The 13,675-nt window shown below is 59.2% G+C and overlaps 1 protein-coding gene across 1 annotated transcript; it reads left to right on the top strand.

Moving 5' to 3' along the window:
• Positions 1 to 6,993: 6,993 nt before the first annotated feature.
• On the top strand, positions 6,994 to 11,129 carry HLX (H2.0 like homeobox). The gene is made up of 4 exons (XM_030036094.2): positions 6,994 to 7,959; positions 8,578 to 8,757; positions 9,220 to 9,404; positions 10,220 to 11,129. The coding sequence occupies exons 1-4, from the start codon at positions 7,359 to 7,361 to the stop codon at positions 10,598 to 10,600; spliced, it is 1,347 nt and encodes a 448-aa protein (XP_029891954.1). The 5' UTR covers positions 6,994 to 7,358; the 3' UTR covers positions 10,601 to 11,129.
• The last annotated feature ends 2,546 nt before the right edge of the window (positions 11,130 to 13,675 follow it).

Here is a 13,675-nt window from a genome sequence, read left to right as displayed (position 1 = left end):
GCATGGGAGATAATGAACCTTTGGAATTCACTGTTGTAGGACAGATAATAAAAATCTCATGATGAAGTTTTCGAGAAGAAATAAAAGCAAAATACATTTTATGACCGCTACAGTCTTTTGGCTAAGATAAAGGTAACCAGATCCCAGGCATCGAGATATAAAATGATGTGTTAGAGGTATCAGTAGGAAATTACTTCCCCTGTGTGCTGCGCTGCTCCTTTGACTGCGCCTCCTGTTTTTGTTTCCATTTGCCGAAGGCACGGAGGAATGGCTATTGCTGTAGGCAGCATCCCAGACCCGCAGCTGGGAAGGGGATATCTTATGCTCAGTTCCGAGAGCAACTCCCCACTCTCCCGGGTGTTTCACAGGGAGGGAACCTGGGTCTTTCAGGACCTGGTGGAGCCTGGCACGGGGAAGCCGTGAGCTGCCCGTGGAGCCAAGGAGCGACGGCTGGACTTTATTTAGGGCAGGTTCAGTTCCAGTGAGGGAAGCAGTTCCGGAGGGTGCTATGTACATGCTGTACAGTCTGGCATGCTTGTTTATGGGACTGTAAAACTTCCCTGGCTGGCACTTCCATTTGGCATCCACCAGAAAGCATCTCCCTTGGGCAAAAAAGGTTAAAATGGGATTTTTTTTTAAGGGCCGCGATGGCATTATTCTGCTGGGATTTTATATATGCTAATAGCAAGGAAAGAGCTGGTTTTAAAGCTGAACTGATGCGTACCTACTGCATTTAAGTCCACTTAGAACATGAAAGGAGGGTTGGAAGAAAAACAATAACTGTTCTTAAATCCAGATGAGTTTTACAGAGTAATTTTCTTCTAGAAATGTTACTTCCTTCAGGGGTTGATTTTGCCTTTTATGCGACTGCATTCTGATAGCTTTATTTCCAGCTTCCCCACATTTTTGACCGCTGTTGGCAAGAAGGAGGAAACTGTTTCTTACTAAAACTTTTATTAGGCAGTTATTAGTATTTCCTTCTTCGGTATTGAACGGCTTTCCTGCGCAGTGCCTTTAATGTACTGCTGCTGGAGGGGCAGTGGGCCTAAAGCATCAGCTTATGTTTATGGAAATAGGCGGGGTGGCTCTGACAAAATCGTAGGGGTGATGACCCACTATGGGAATAAAACATCTCCCGTTCGATTTCCATCTGTACTTGCACCTACCTACGCAACTTGAACTAAGACACCTTGAGCCTGCCCTCAAGAGTAGTAGTTTGCCTCCGTTAAGGAGCTGCCCCTTTGGGTCTCAGCTGAAAACGGGTGTAATATTATACTCTCCTGTCAGATTTAGGAGATGCCCATGGATGGCCTTTCGGTGCTGAGAGTTGAGTCACCTTCATTTTATGCAATGATGGTTGTTTTCAGTTGCTATGCACTGTGCAAACTAAATCTGGTGTGTGCACACAAATGCTTCTCTCATTGGCGGTTGCACGCTAGAGCAGGAGGTCAGCGCTTCTGCACGTCACGTCACCTTTAATCAGCTACCGAGGGGTTAATTGCAGACCAGCTCTCTGCAGACCTCTCTGTTGGTGTGGCCTGGAAAATCGCAGCTAGCCTGGGATAACTCCCTCTGCAAGCAGATTACGGTCCGACCGCAGTGTAAAGGTGGAGTAACCTATGAAATCAGTGATGCCGATGGAAATGAAAGCAAACTAGGGGCCTCTCCATGCGAGAAGGACCCATTTTGGACTGCAGAAAGCAGCTCCAAGAGGCAGCACTTAAATTAACGGGTGACCTGGTGAGAGGTTAGAGCAGACTAGAAGAGGGTCGCAGCAGTTCTGCCACCCCCCCTTTCCCAAATGCATGTTTCCCCCAGCTCCCTCACCCTGGCTAGCCACATGATAAAGAAGTTAGTTTGGGGAACTATGACAGCAAAAAAACTTTTCTTACCAGCAGAGTTCATTTTCTACAGTTTGACATTCCTGGGGATAGGAACAGGCAGGCAGGGATGGGGTGAGTGTGGGAGACTTGCACTTCAACTTTGAGCCGCTTAAACCCTTACGGCATTGCAGGCTCACAGTGCCCGGCACAACATCAGATACCTGAAAATGGGCTTCACGAAAGCCACCACAGCGGGCAGGGGACCTGCCTGCTCTAAGCCATAGGAAACCCTGAGGAAGGGACCGTCCTGACCCTGCTGCTCCTCAGAACGCAGCCCCCTTTCCTGGGGCTGCAGAGAGGCGCTTCTTTCCAACTGCTATTTATTACCCTGACCCTTCTTTAAGATTTATGTATCTGCAGCTTTTCATGCAAAAAAAGGAAAAGGGAAAAAAAAAAGGGGGGGGGGGGAATAAAAGGAAGGAAAGGTCACCCCGTTCTCTGTAAACATGGCTGTGGAAAGATGCAGTGCCTTCCTACATCCCAGATCTCTGAGCCAGGCACTCAGGGGCAGAGGGGGCAATCAGTGTTTTCAGGTCCCCCCTCTGTCTGAAGGGACTTGGGGGACTGCACAGCATTTGGGAGAACGCAAAAATTCTCTCCGCTTGAAACCCGTCAGCTTCACGTCATCTAATGTATTTCATCAGACCAGCAGTTGAAAGAAAGACACAGAGCGCAAACGTGCGAGCGTGCGAACAAGTCTCCAGCTCAATGGCTGGTGTATTGTCCCTGGAGCTGGGAGCCTCAGGGTTTGATCCGCTCTAACATATGGACCTATTCAGCAGGACCTATTCTGCTGTAACGTGTGGACAATTCTCGGGACTGCTCACATGCAGAAACCCCCCTGGAGTTTTCAGACAACGACAACTTAGACATTTCAGAGGGATTTTGCTTCAGAGCGATTTTAGCATGCCCTGTGGACTCAATTTCCATCCAGGATACCTGCTTGTGCACCCCGAGACCTCTCTGTGATGCAAAGCTGCAAGTGATCAGGATCAGGTCATTTCCCCCCTAAAAGCACACCCTGACCCAACCTGAAATACCAGTGCAAATGAACCCACAGGAGACTTGAAATCCTGCCCTACCGCACGGAAACCCAGAGCCTGCCTGTTTTCAGGCGCCTTCCACGTAGGCTCAGCAAATGACATAACATTAGTCGTTACTTACTGACACAGGTAGTCAACTAAATAACCATGAAACAATAGAAAGGAAACGTCAAGGAGCCGACCCGCTCAGTCACTTCATTCGCTTGTGGTTCTGGGCAGTTCCTGCCTGCAGCGCCTGCGCTTCTCTTGAGCATTTCAGATAACAAACTGTTGATCAGCTGAGGGAAGCCGAGCCAGCCTTGCGGCGCACGCCTGTGGCCTGCCTCCAGCTGCGGATCCCCGCGGGGGGGGGAGCTCGCCCTGCGGTCGGATTTGGCGGCCCCGCTGCAGCGCTCCCGGTTTCCCGGGGCGGTGCTGGGGGAGCACCGGCAGACTCCCCCCTCACCCCGACCCCCGGCCATCTGCAAAACGCTCCTGCCCACCCTGCAACCACGCAGCTTTGGGCGGGTGTAGCCCTACCTTTTATTTTTTGCCCTTGGCTCCCCAGATTTGCGTGCTCCCTGCTCGCAGGGACCCGGGAGCCCGGCCCCGGCCCGTTCGGCAGGTGGCGACAGAGAACGGGCTTTGGGACCGGGCCGGGGCCCGGGGCCGGGGCCCGCCGGGTGCTCGGCGCTGCGCAGGGCGGGCCGCGGGGCAGGGCGGCTCGGCGGGACCGACCCCGCGGGCGGGCACGGCAGCCACCCAGGTAACGCCGCCCCAGCAAACCATCTCCCGGGAGGGTTTGCAACGCGGTTTGGAGAGTTGTTTTTAAAAGTACTCCGAGAGCGTAGGATTTTTTAAATCTTGATTTTTATACATTACATATATATGTCTCTATATATACGGATCTGGGCATAACCAGGACACGTATCAGCCGAGGCGCAAGGCGCCCAGCGCCCGGTCGCGCTGGCGGAGGGCCGGGAAGCCGCTCGGGCAGCACCCCGGGCGGGCTCGGAGGGGGGCACCCGGCTCGCCCCCCCCGGCGAGAGCGCCGAGCGCGGCTTGCAGTGCAGGGGAGAGCCCGAGCCCCCCGCGGGGAGCGGGGGGGATGATGTGTTGCTGTGCGGCGGATGAACAGCCCGCATCGGGGACGGGCACTCCTCGGGGCTTGCTGCCGGCCGGGCTCCTGGGGAAGGCAGCCGGGGGGCTCTGGCTGCGAGTACCCCGGCGGGCTTCTGCTCGAAGGGACGGGCATAGCCGAAAGAGGGGCCCGTCCGCCCCGTGGGGCGCAGGCAGGCAGGGCCCGGCCTTTCCCGGGATGCTCCCGGGCCGGTGCCCGCGAGTGGGGACGGGGAGCTGGAGCGCCTCGGGGTTAGCCTTTCTATTTTCCCCTCGTAAGAACTTGAATAATTTTTTTTTTTCCCACCTCCTTTGTCGGCCTCGGGGAAAAAAAAAAAAAAAAAGTCCTTCGAGACTCCATTCCCTAACAAAAAAAAAGCATCGCTCCTGCCTGCACAGTTCATTCGCCTCCTTCTCGAGTCCCTCGGAAAGCAAGATTAAAGGGGAAAGTCGCAGCTGTATATTTATGTTTTCATTGCTAGAAGGGAATTGATTTCCTTGCATTTATTTTTGTAGTTGCAATACACAAGGGCGGATTTGCGTCACCAAAGCAACTTGCTGGTCGAGATAAAGTTGCACAAATATTGAAAAGGGAAGTGCTCGCGCTCATTATGAAGTTTTTCTCCGGAAGAAATAAGGATTTCTGCTGTATCCTAAAATACTAAAGCCGCTTCTATTTTGGGACAAATCTCGCAGGCACATCCGCTCATTTAGTCCGAGTTGGAACCTCTCAAAAAACAGGAGATGACCTGGACTGCAGAGAGCCCCGGGTTTCCTGCAGCCTTCTCCCTCCTTGCGCGGGGCGGAGGGGCCGCCGCCTCCCCCCGGCCGCCGCGGCCGCGCAGCCCTGCTCCTCCCCGGCCGCCGGCGAGGAAGGTGCGCGGGCAGGGAGGCCCGCGGAGGCCTTTGGGGAGAGGGGACAGCCCTGTCCCCCGGGGGACGGCGCGGCCTTGGGGGCGGAGGCAGGTGCTCCTGGTTCCGCCCGCGGAGGATGCGCGGGGCGCGCAGCGCTGCCCAGCCGGTGCGCGGAGCGGCCGGGCCCCGGGAAGGCACCTGCCCCCGCGGGTCGGGCTCCCCGGCTCCCTGGCCCTCCCCGGGGCCCGGCCCGGGGGTCAAGTGCTTCAGCGCGACGCGTTTAGTGTTTCCTTTCGGGTTCTTTTAGTCCCCGCGGGACGACGGTGCGGAAGGAGCGCTTCTCTGCGCGGCGGCCAGCGGGAGCAGCGGGGCAGCGCCGGGGGGAGTGGAGCGGAGCCGCGGCCGTGCCCCGCGTCGGGGCTGCCCGGGGACCCCGCAGCCGGGCGCTCCCTTCCCTCCGGTGCTGCTCAGCGCAGGGAGGCGAGCGGAGCTTTGACGTAAGCTCCTAAAAAAGAAGGAAAACCCCGTGTTTTGGTTTGGGGTCTTGTTTTTCTCCCCCCCCCCCCCCCCCCCCGCGACTGCCTGGCGAGCAGCCCCGGGATGGCACCGCAACGGTGTCGGTGTCAATGGCAGTTCCGGTAATAAACGCACGAAGCGGTGTGCAGCTGGGGTGCAGCGGGCAGAGCAGACTTCGTTGCCCTTCCCTCAGGCGGGCTGATGGCACGGCTCTGCCCGGCGGTGGAAACCCAAGTGAAACCGGAGTCGTTTGATCCGGTTTGAGAGCAAGAGGCTGGCGCTCGGGTCATCTGCGCGGAGGGGATAAAGGAGGGGGGGGAAAGATGCAAGGAAAAGGGGCTTTCCGCTGTCGAAGCAGGAAAAGTTGAAACCTAATAAACCCTTTCTTTCGCCGCCTTCGGTTTTCGGACACATCTTGGCAAGCCAGCCCGTCTTTATTTTTCGGTTTCGTCTCGTTAATAAAAACCAAACCAAAGCAAAGCGGTGCCTGGCTGTTCCTGGGGAACCCGCCTCACCTTTACCCGTGCGCACGGTTATGGCTAAGGAACGCGTTCACTCTCGCTCGCAGGTGGTTTCAATATTCACACAGAAGCTACGTCTTCATACCTGGCGAAAGAAAAAATAGTTTGCCTTTCTGGCGGTTCCCCGAAAACCTTCAGAATTTGGGAAGGTATTTGGGGAAAAAAAAAATTTTTTTGGAAGCAAAATCAAAGCAAACCTGCAATCGTCCGATTCGGGAGCCTGCTCAAAACGGCAGCGACTGGTTTACATGTACGAAAACTAATATTAAAAAACGTTCTTTTTCAGAGTCGGGTCGGGACAAATGTGGATGTTAGAGGGGAGCAAAAAAAGCGCAAGAGACGCTTTGATAAATTTGTCCCTAAATTATTGCAGCGAATATAGCTTATGATTGTATTCTAAAAAAAATGGGGGTAATTCGGTTGTCGAAGCTTTGCAAAATTACAAACTAGTTTTTAAGGTGAAATTGGTGTGGAAGCAGACGCAGCCACCGGGCTGGAGAAGACGGTAAAAATCTATAAAATTGCATTGTCGACAAAATACGATTAATTAATTAGTCGCTGCTAATGCAGGATCCAACGTGTCCTGGGCCCAGAGTACCTCGGAGCTCTCATAAATACGTTACGTGCATCGACACAGACTCATTTTCTTCCAGACCATCCCAGGCTCATTTATCCGGGAAAGAAACACATTTCCTTGGGAATAATGTCCAAGAGGACCAGCCTGCCTCCAACCGCGAGAGAATTTTCCTGCGCCTTTCTTTCAAACGTTTGGAAATCGCGGCGGCAGGCGCAACGCCCTTGCGCTATTTTTGGGGGGGGTTGGGGGGTGTTTCGAAGTCGAGGGAGGAATTTAAGGGGGGGGGGGTGGGTACCTTGCGGGGCAAACCGGGCAGGGCCGGGTCGCGGGTACGGGCCACCGCGCCGCCAGCGCGCAACTGCGCGCTGGCGGCGCGGTGGCCCGTACCCGCGACCCGGCCCTGCGTGGGCGTGTCGGCGGGCGGTACTGCCCGGCCCCGCGGCTCGCGGATTGGGCGTGGGGAGGGAACGAAGACTTCTCCGGAGCCGGGAGTGTCGTTGCCACAGAAAGTTTTGGGGAGGGGTGGATTTTCTCTTTTTTTTTTTTTTTTTCTTTTCTCCCCAGTGCGAGGAAAGGGGGTTTGGTTTGGTTTGGGTTTGTTTTGTTTGCGCCGCTCCGCTCTTCGCCCGCTCGCTCTCTTCGTCTCGCCGTGGGTTCGGGGGACTTTTTCCTTTTTTTTTTTTTTTTTTTTTTTTTTTTCTGGGGGAGGGAGAGGTTGGTTTTCCCTCCTTGCCCCTACGGCAAGTGCTCCGCCAGCCTCCTCTCGCCCCACCATCCCTCCCCATGCGCCCGGGGCGGCGGGCAGCTCCGCTGCGCGCACCCGGGAGCTGAGCGGCGGAGCGGCGCGTCCCCGTCCCCGGGCAGGATGTACACGGCCGGGCTGGCTCCTTTCTACGCCTCCAACTTCAGCTTGTGGTCAGCGGCGTACTGCTCGGCATCGGGGCCGGCAGCCGGCGGCTGCTTCCCTCTGGACGCCGCGGCGGCGAAGAAGCCGTCCTTCTGCATCGCCGACATCCTCCACGCCGGCGGCGAAGCGGCGGGAGGATCCGCCGACAGCCTGCCCGGAGGTCCCGGCACCGGGATGCCGGCGACTCTGGGAGCCGTCCATCACGGCGGTGCCTTCCACGCCGCCGCCTCGCCGCTCCGGCCCACGCCCGTCGTGGCCCCCGACGCCCCCGCCGCCGCCGCCTTCCCGCCGCGCCTCTCGCCGCTCTCCGCCTCCGCCCCTCCCTACCCCCCACCACCAGCCCCCCCCCCCCGCATCACGTCCCCCTCGCTCGGCTTCGGCTTCTTCAGCTCTTGTTGCTTCTTCGCTCCCGTTCCCCCCCTTCCCCCCCCCCCCCTTTCTTTCCGCCCACTCCACTGCTCGGCGCCGGCGCCCGCCAGCAAGGACCTGAAATTCGGCATCGACCGCATTTTATCGGCGGAGTTTGACCCCAAAGTCAAGGAAGGCAACACGCTGAGAGGTAGAGAAATTGGCTTGTCCGCTTTCCCCGCTAGCGCTCTTGGGGCTCTTTTATTCATTCTACCGTTATTTTTAGCGAGTATACCCGCGATTTGAAAACTTTTCGATCTAGCCGAGAAGAGAGTTCTGAAAAAAAGCGTTATAAATCCGGGTTTCTAATAGCGCTCACTAAAATACCCCCTGCCCCCCCCCCGCCCCCCCCCCCGGCCCCGCGCACGGCAGCAGCCCGCGGCACAGGACTTGCGCCGCTGGGACAAATTAGCGATAGCGTAAAAATAGCGAAGGCAACGGCCCTCGCTTCCCGAAGCGGCCCGAGGATTTTTTGCCTCAGAGGGCAGAGCCCGTTTTAAAGGCTTTCGCTGCAATCCGTCTCCCCTCGCGGCGTGTAAACATCCTGAGCAAGGGAGTGAATATACCGGAGGATGTCTGACTGCCGGGGCAGGGCCCCCTCTCCCGAGGAGAGCCCCCGGGGCGAGGAGGCGGCTGCCCGGTGTGTGTGTCCCCCCCCCCGTCCCCGCCAGCCCCTCCGGCCGGGGACCCGGCCCCGTCGCCCGGAGCGTGCCGGGGGGTCGGTTTCGACCGCGGTGTAACAGAGCTCTCCTTGTTCCTGTGCTCGCAGATCTGACCTCCTTATTAACTACCAGCCGCCAAACTGGGGTTCATCTCCCCAACTTGCAGCCTTCCGCCGGCCAGTTCTTCGCGTCTCTAGACCCCATTAACGAGGCCTCTGCTATTCTGGGTCCCTTAAACACAAACCCAAGGAGCTCAGTTCAGCACCAGTTTCAAGACACTTTTCCAGGTACAGCTCGTCCCTCGTCGACCCTCCCGTGGCGCAGGGCCCTCCGTCCCGCAGCAGCCCCCCCCCTCCCCCCCCCCCGGCCCAGGCGCTCTCCTCCCGGAGGGACTCGCCGGGCGCTTTTGAAAGGCCAGGGCGTGTGTTTTCTAGCGAGGCTCAGATTTTGGGCGAAAGCCGGGCTGCGTGGGGGGGGAGGAAGAGCCGGCTAGGGCCTGACCCAAAGGACCATCGCATCTAGTACAAAAATAATACCTGGGCCGAGAGAGAAGAGGCGGGGAGGGGGGAGAGGAAGAAATTCGGGTTCCAGACCGCTCCATCCTTGCCCGAGGAAGCCCGGGCCGGCCCGGGCCTTCCCTGCACACCGCAGTCCAGCTGTTATTTTGATCGAGTTAAGGCTCCCTTTCAGGCATCGATATTAATAACGGCGTCTCCCTCTCTCTCCCCCCTCTCTTCTACCCCCGCCAGGTCCGTACGCAGTTTTAACCAAGGACACGCTGCCCCAGACGTACAAGAGGAAACGCTCCTGGTCCAGGGCTGTTTTTTCCAACCTGCAGAGGAAAGGTTTAGAAAAACGGTTCGAAATCCAGAAATATGTCACCAAACCGGACAGAAAGCAACTGGCGGCGATGCTGGGGCTGACAGATGCTCAAGTAAGAACGGCTTCGGTTTTATTTCAAATCTTACTTCCAGTTTAGAGGGATATCGGAGGTGGGGGGGGGGGGGAAGGCGGTTGCAGAGCGTTTTCCCTTAACCTTCGGCAGGGCTGGCTGAGGAGCGGGCCCTCGCCCCGAGCATCTCCTGCGCGCAGGTTCCGCGGCGTTTCGCGGCCCGGCGCGGAGCTTTCGCCTTTGTTTTGGCCACGGCCGAGCAGGCCGAGCGGAGAGGCGAGTGGGGCCGGGGCAGATCATCAGTGGGCGCTTTATTGAAGTGCAACTCGCTGTGGGAGGCAGTTTAGGTCAAAGGAAGCAGAAGCGAACACACTATTTTTAATGCACACACCCCCCCTTTTTTTTTTCTAAATCTCTCCCCGCGTTGTGAAATCCTTAGTTCTCGGGAAGTGAAAACTCTTCTTCAAACGGAATCATTAAACGCCACTCTGTCTGTAATGATTCCACTATTCAGGGCCCGCAGCGCACAGAATTGTATAACGCTGTGGTTTCTTGAGCAAGGTTTGGTTTCCTGGAAGAAGTAGAAGGAGGGAGGAAAAAAAAAACCCCAAAGAACAAAACCCCGAAACAGTACCGGGGGGGGGGGGGGGGGGGCGTTTGGTATTTAAACACGCGAACTAGAAGGAGGGAAAAAATACAGCCACCTTAGTCGCGTAAGGGTGTGGGCAGCCCCTTGCTGCCCGCCCCCGGTGGAAGGCGCTGGGGCCGGTGCGGTGCAGTGCGCGGTGCGGTGCGGTGCGCGGTGCGCGGTGCGCGGTGGGGGCCGTGCCGCCCGTCTGAGGGCGGCGCGGCCGCAGGTGAAGGTGTGGTTCCAGAACCGGCGGATGAAATGGCGGCACTCCAAGGAGGCGCAGGCCCAGAAGGACAAGGAGCCGCCGCCGGAGCCGGAGCCGGAGCCGGCGGCCCAGCGACCCGGCGCACCGCCCGCCGCCGCCACCGCCGCCGGGGAGCCCGAGCGCAGCCCCAGCCGCTCCGAGGGCGACAGCGACAGCAGCGACGCCGACTCCCTCGACATGGCCCCCAGCGACACGGAACGGACTGAGGGAGCCGAGCGGAGCCTGCCCGCCGCCGGGCTCGGCAAGTCCTCCGGCAGCCCCGGCCTCCCCTCCCCGCCGCCGCCGCCGCCGCCGCCGCCGCCCGCCGCCGCCGCCAGCCCCGAGCCGCGGAGCGGCCTATAGACGGGGCGGCCCCGCGGCACCCGCGCCCGGGACCTGCGCGCTAATTTATCTCCCTTCCTCCGCCCCGGGAGCGCGGCAACTGCCGGCACGGCACCGGCCCGCTCCCGCCCGCGGCCAGCGCCCGGCCCGGCCCGGGGCGAGGGGCCGAGGACGCGGGCGGAGCGGGGAGCCCCGGCCCCGGGACGGCCGTGCGTGAGGCGGCCGCCTCTCCCTCCACGCTGCTCGCAGGAGAGCGGGATTTCTCTGATTTTTTTTCTTTTTTTTTTTTTTTAATTTTATTTTATTCTCCGTCTCCCGCCCCTTGTCCTCTCCAGGAAAATCCGAGCGAGGGACTCCGAGAACGTGCTCCGAAATCCCTCTCTTCCCCAAACCCTCCCCAGACAATTTACAATGTGAAGTATTTTGCCAACGTCCTCATCGGTTGCAACGTGTTGCTTCGAATAATCCGGCCAAGAAATACTGCACTGACAAAAATATATAAATATATATATATATCTCCTGTAAATAAAATGTTTGCTATGGTTTGTAACCACGTCAGTCTGTTGACCAGGGGAGAGGGCTGCTGAGGCTGCCCCAGCTCCCTTCGCCCGGCTCAAAGGCAGCCACTGTCTCTCCTCGCCTTGAAAGCCTCCCGAGGCAGCCTTCTCCTTGGGTTTTTTTTTCTTTCCCCCTTCCTTTTCTCATGGAGGCGATGACAAGGACCGGATTTGATTACGCAAAATTGTGCCCCCGGTGAGAAACTTGCCAATTACATTTGTAGATCCGCATGTGCGTACATACGTATATGTGTGTTGTGAAGTGCCTTTCGGTTTGTGATGCAAGGCGGGACCGGAGTGTGTGACTCCCGGCGACTCTCAGGGGCACTGCCAAGAGCCGGCGGGGCCGTTTGGGGGTGCGGGGGGGTGGGTGGGGGGCGTGTTTGCTTTGCTTTGGTGTCGTTCCGATTTGCCGTGCACCTCTCCGCAAGCCCCCGCGGCGGGGTAGGGGAGGTAATGCTCTGTGACGTCACAGCGTAGCCATGCGGCCGGGGGGGCGCGCTGTGACGTCACGCAGGCTCTATATGCGGCGCGGAGGCCGAGCGCAGGATCGGGCCGCGGCGGCGGGCGGGAGCGCGGAGCCCCGCGGGGCTGGGCCGGGGGGGGGGGGGGGGCAAGGCAGCTCCTGCCCCCCCCACCTCGGAGGGTTCTGTGGGGCTGGGTGCCCTCCCCGGGAGGCAGGGCCGGGGCGTGCGGCCGGGCGGCCCCCCCCCGGGGCTCCCCTGGGGTCCGGGCCGGGATCCGCCGGCTCCGCTCGGGTTCAGCGTCGGCTTCGCTCCTCGCATAAATAGAAAGCGCCGCGGTGCCCGGTGCTCCGCTCCTGCCGGGGCACGGGGGAAGACGGGGGGGGCCGCTTCTCAGCCTGCATCCCCCTCCTCCCTTGCCGAGCAGCACCGATTAAAGAGAAAGCCGCAGCGGTGAGGATCCCCCGTCCTTGCCCACCGGGAAGCGTGTTTTCTGCCTCGGGGCTTTGCGAGGCCCTAAGCGGAGCAATTCGGCTTTCCAACCCGCGCGGGGCCGGGGGAGGCCTGATCCTGCCCAGGGAGGTTAGGGCGAGGGCAGGTGAAGCCGCCGCCCCCCCCCCCCCCCCTCCATTCTGGGCCGATGGGCGCTGAGCCTGTGACACCGTTAGAAAGAAGGGGGAGACGGAGAAATCAGGCGAGGGACCGAAAAATTCCCGGTGTCCTCCGGCGATGCGGAGGCGGGCGAGCGCCCGGCCCCGGCCTGCTGCTTCCCGGAGGGCTCAGGCGAGAAATCCTTCGGGGCCGGGGGGGTTTGCCGGGGAGGACACGCTCCTCGGGGCCACCCCTGCTAGCGGGGTGTGTGTGGGTGTGTGTGTGGGGTGTGTGTGTCTCCGGCAGGAGCAAACACCTGAGGAAGGAGAAAGAAATGCCGAGAGCATCCCCCCGCCCCGCCACGAGCACTGGGGGAAAAGGAGCTGGGGCAAACGGCGAGCCAAGAGGCCGTCTTGCTGGGCGAAGAGGGGACGGGTGAAGTGGCAAATAAGGCATAACCGAGCTTCGCCAGAGCCGCGACGGGCAGGGAGATTTCCAGGAGGAAGACAAAGCTCTGCTGCGCCCCCGGGGTGCGCGCAGCGCCCGCGCAGGGCAGCGCACCCGGGGGGCTGTCCCCGTCCGAGCCCTGCTGGGACAGGGAAGTGGGGGGCAAGGATCTGGAAGGGGCTGTAAATTGGTTCTGCCTTTAAAACACCGACAGGGAGGAAACGGGGGGGGTGTGTCTCGGCTCTTCGGGGCGCGGAGCCGGCCCTGCAGTTCGCTTCCAGCCCCCCAAAAGCGGCTGTCCCTAGGGCCGCTGCTGCGCCCGTCAGCGCGGGGTTTGCCGTGGGGTTATAACTTCGCCTAAGAGCAAGGGAAACCGCGGGACAGATGTCCAGTGACACATGACTGTTTCTTCTCCGATAAACCACCGTGGTGCGGCTCACGGACACGCAGGAATTTGTTTGCCTCTTAGTTTTGCTTCCTAAAGACTAACCCACGCGGGAGAGAGGGGTTGGAGGTGGCTCTTGTCGGATGAGAAATGAAAAGCGCGTCGGGAAAGAGGTTCTCTTCCCTTGGCTTAGAGGAATCTGCGCCTCCTCCAAGCGCAGGGCTGGCTGCGCGGGGGCAGGTCCCGTCCCCCCGCCCCGGCCTCCCCAAATAACGGGAGAGCAATGCCCGCCTGGACCCCGGGTCAGGGAGAGAGCAAGGGCAGCGCCTGTATGGCACCTTTTTAAGATAACACTGCAAAAGGGGAAAAAAATAACACTGTTGGGACTCAGGCTACGGAGAAAGATGCTCAGATCCGAATGAAAGAGCTGGGATAAAATTCCTTCGCCCTGCGTCTGGTTTTGCCTCCCGGCCCTCTCGCTCCGCGCACCCCGGGCTTCTGCTCTGGGTGGAGCCGGGAGGGTATTTTTATTTCCTATCCCCCAACGACAGGGAAAAAAAATATAATATCTCTCCCCCATTGCTGCCGTTGCGCACGTCCTCGGGCAGGTAGAGCAAACCCACGAAAACGAGATTGGGGAAAGATGCGCGGA

Source organism: Aquila chrysaetos, chromosome 13 (genome assembly GCF_900496995.4).
Source record: "Aquila chrysaetos chrysaetos chromosome 13, bAquChr1.4, whole genome shotgun sequence".
Taxonomy (NCBI): domain Eukaryota; kingdom Metazoa; phylum Chordata; class Aves; order Accipitriformes; family Accipitridae; genus Aquila; species Aquila chrysaetos.
The sequence above is the reverse complement of the archived record's forward strand: the minus strand, read 5'-3'. Positions and strand labels throughout refer to the sequence as shown.

Bases quoted from the DNA above. Each gene is read 5' to 3' on its own strand.
- HLX (XM_030036094.2), top strand. From the start codon at position 7,359: ATGTACACGGCCGGGCTGGCTCCTTTCTACGCCTCCAACTTCAGCTTG. The intron at 7,960-8,577 runs GTAGAGAAATTG...CTGTGCTCGCAG, and splicing joins GGAAGGCAACACGCTGAGAG to ATCTGACCTCCTTATTAACT. The intron at 8,758-9,219 runs GTACAGCTCGTC...TACCCCCGCCAG, and splicing joins GTTTCAAGACACTTTTCCAG to GTCCGTACGCAGTTTTAACC.